Genomic DNA, 3,187 nt, shown 5'->3' on the forward strand with positions numbered 1-3,187 from the left:
TCAGTCCCAACAAAATGTCTGGAATTTTAAAAATTCATTTTTACTTAGGTATTTTTATTTACAAATAAACATGGAAAATCCATGCTTTTACTACCATAAACATGAGGAATCATGGTAGCCTAAATTTGGAGAAGTTATGAAATAAAGTAAAAATATTTATGCTCTAGTTTTTAATAAAGAACTTATTTATACTAAGGGAAAGTTTTTATTTCGTTTCTTCTCTGGAAAGAGAATTCAAATACTGAAGACATAAATTGTTGTGGTTCTCTTGAACATTTGTTAGATTTCTATCTTATAAAGGTTATGACTTGTTTAATTTATCAGTTTATCAAATTCTAGGTTCTCAAAAACAAATAAAAAATAACTTTGAACTTGTATGAGCCTTATTCCTGATTAGATTTTATTTATCATATCTTTTTATTTTAAAAATATTTATATGCTATATTTATATGTAGCCACAAGCTGCCTTAAATTTTTCTGACACTATGAAGGAAACAAATAAATACACCAAAAATACAATCACAACAACAAAAAAGAAAGGTATAATTTTCTTCTAAAACAGAGATAATTAGACATTTTCTATATTCACAAAAGTAAGTATTAGATAAAAACATTGGTTCCTTGAAAATATTTTGGTATTTTGAATTTCATCCACTTGATTGAAATTGACTAATAAGTTAAGAAAGGGTCAATTCAATATTAAAATATTAACTCTGTTTATGGTTAGTTGTTAAATTCACCACCATTTACATGTTAAATTGATAAAATACATTCTATTGTCCATTTTCATTTTTGAGACAAAATTTTTAGTTGTAGTGACCATAATAGTACAAAGGAATTATAAACCTAAAAGTCATCTTGAGGGATGTCAAAGGTCACCTTGGCAAACACAATTTTATGTTACCACACATAAACAAGGAGCTATCAACTAGAATTACATACACAAAAAAATCAGTGCAAAAACATTAGTATTTTTTTAAAGCAGACATTCATTATTTATAAGAGTTGAAAATATTTCTAAAGTTGTGACGTATTTTAAGTTTGAATAAAGTATATTAACACATTGAAATTTAAAACCAACTCTTAAATATGATCAGCATGTATGAAAATATAAATACTATACTCAAAGAAGGAGTACTGATGGGCACTGTAGAATAAGCACTGGACTGTTCACCACAATGTTGGCAATTTAAACCTGCTAGCCACTCCTCTGGTAGCATAGTGGTTACGAATCGGGCTGCGAACCTTAAGGTCAGCAGTTCGAAACTACCAGCCGCTCCGTGGGAGAAAGATGAGGCTTTCTACTCCCGTAAAGATTTACACCCTCAGAAACCCTGTACAGGGTGGCTATGGGTCGGACCCGACTCGATGGCACTTAACAACAACAACAACAGCCACTCCTTAGAAAGTTTATACAAAGTCGCTGTGAGTCAGAACCAACTGGATGACACTTAACAACCATATGTGCTTAAAGAAAAAAGTAATAATCTAATTTACATATATGTTTGGAAGCATATATAATAGTTTCAGTTCTAATGTAGTTATGTTGCTGCTGCTGTTAAGCTCTGTCCAGCTGGTTCTGACTCATAGCGACTCTACCCTTTATATGGTTTCCAATGAGTGGCTGGTGAGTTTGAATTGCCAACCTTGCATTTCAAACCGACCTAGAGGTCCCAACGCATTGGTCTGCAGCATCACACCAGTATAGATAGCTATAATTCATTCCGATATGGCGCTGTTGGATAAGTGCTGGACTGCTAACCACAAAGTAGGCGGTTCAAACCCATTAGCTGTTCCTAGAAAACCTTACACAGGGTCACTAGGACTTAGAACCAACTTGACAGCACCCAAGAACAATAACAGCATAATTCATTCCTACTTATGTGTTTAGTATTCAGGGTGAGAAGTATAAGTTCTCCTTCCTTGATATTTCATTAGAATGCTCCCTTCGCTTCTATCTTCAATACATGCATGTTTTGACTGCTATTTTTCACTATGATTTCATAATTAATTTACTTATTAAATACATATAAGACTGGCCTTGCTGCATTGTAACTATTTTTATTTGATTGATATTCTTTTTTGTTCACCTGTAAAACTTTTCATGATAGAATCCAACAACTAGCAAACACTATTGGCTACAATAGTTAATGAATAAATTTTTGTGATTATTGTTAAGTGCCATCGAATCAGTTCTAGCTCAGAGCAACCCTGTAGAGGATTTCTGAGGTTTTAAATCATTGAGAGAGCAGAAAGCATCAACTTTATCCAGTGGAGAGGCTCATGGGCTTGAACCACTGACCTTTCGGTTCACAGTCCAGTGCTTATTATACAGAGTCACTGTGATCCCACTGAATAAATTTATGAGTGATTAATTGAATGAGTGACTAAATAAGTGATTCCTTCTTGTCTTGAAGCTATATTAATTTTTCATTTATTGTACCTAACATTTTAATATTTTAAGTATATTGTAAATTATATTCAAAATGCATATGAATATATTTAAGAAATAAAAAGATGATGTCCATAATTTGTTTTGCTTTGTTTTTTTTAGAAAACATTGTCAATACAAAAAGTATAATCATGTTAATGAGAATAACTTCAATCATATACATAAATTATTTTATTTCTTTCAATTACAACAATGCCAGAATATAATCTTACCCATTTCCAGTTATATAGTTTTCAATTAGTGTATTTAATTCTTGAATCTGTGACCGACAAACTGCCAGAAAGCTTCCTGTTTCTTCCTGGTACTGTCCTTCAGTGTGGCTCTCTGAATAAGATTTAAGTATTTCACCATTGAGGATCCTTAGAGCAGGTAACATTTTAAGCAGAGAAGGCCTATTGAAAATAGTGGGTGGGGGGGATTATTAAAAGCTTGATAAGGAAAATTTATTTCTAAAATAGCTATAAACCTATCGCTTATTAGCATAAGAGTATACACATACCACAAAAATTGCTATTGATCTCACAGAGAAAAAAATACTCAGAAATTTGTTAATCTTTGTACAGTTCCTGTCATATAAAAGTATTTTTAGAGTTCCTGTTTGTGGTGGTGGTCAGTTCTGACTCATAGTGACAATAGAACTAAACACTTCCTGGGACTGCACCATTCAAACAACTACTGTTATGTTTCAGCCCATTGTGCCAATCCAGCTGAGTGGGAATCTTGTTGTTCGATGAC

General features: G+C 32.5%; 1 protein-coding gene across 1 annotated transcript in view; it reads right to left on the reverse strand.

The window, feature by feature from the left end:
* The window catches only part of LRRIQ1 (leucine-rich repeats and IQ motif containing 1), a 259,848-nt gene that overhangs the window by 153,345 nt on the left and 103,316 nt on the right, over positions 1-3,187 (reverse strand). The window contains exon 13 of the mRNA XM_006872970.1: positions 2,665-2,844. Coding sequence (XP_006873032.1) covers positions 2,665-2,844 — 180 coding nt within the window. The remainder of the gene's footprint in view (positions 1-2,664; positions 2,845-3,187) is intronic.

Source organism: Chrysochloris asiatica, unplaced genomic scaffold (genome assembly GCF_000296735.1).
Source record: "Chrysochloris asiatica unplaced genomic scaffold, ChrAsi1.0 scaffold00217, whole genome shotgun sequence".
NCBI lineage: Eukaryota > Metazoa > Chordata > Mammalia > Afrosoricida > Chrysochloridae > Chrysochloris > Chrysochloris asiatica.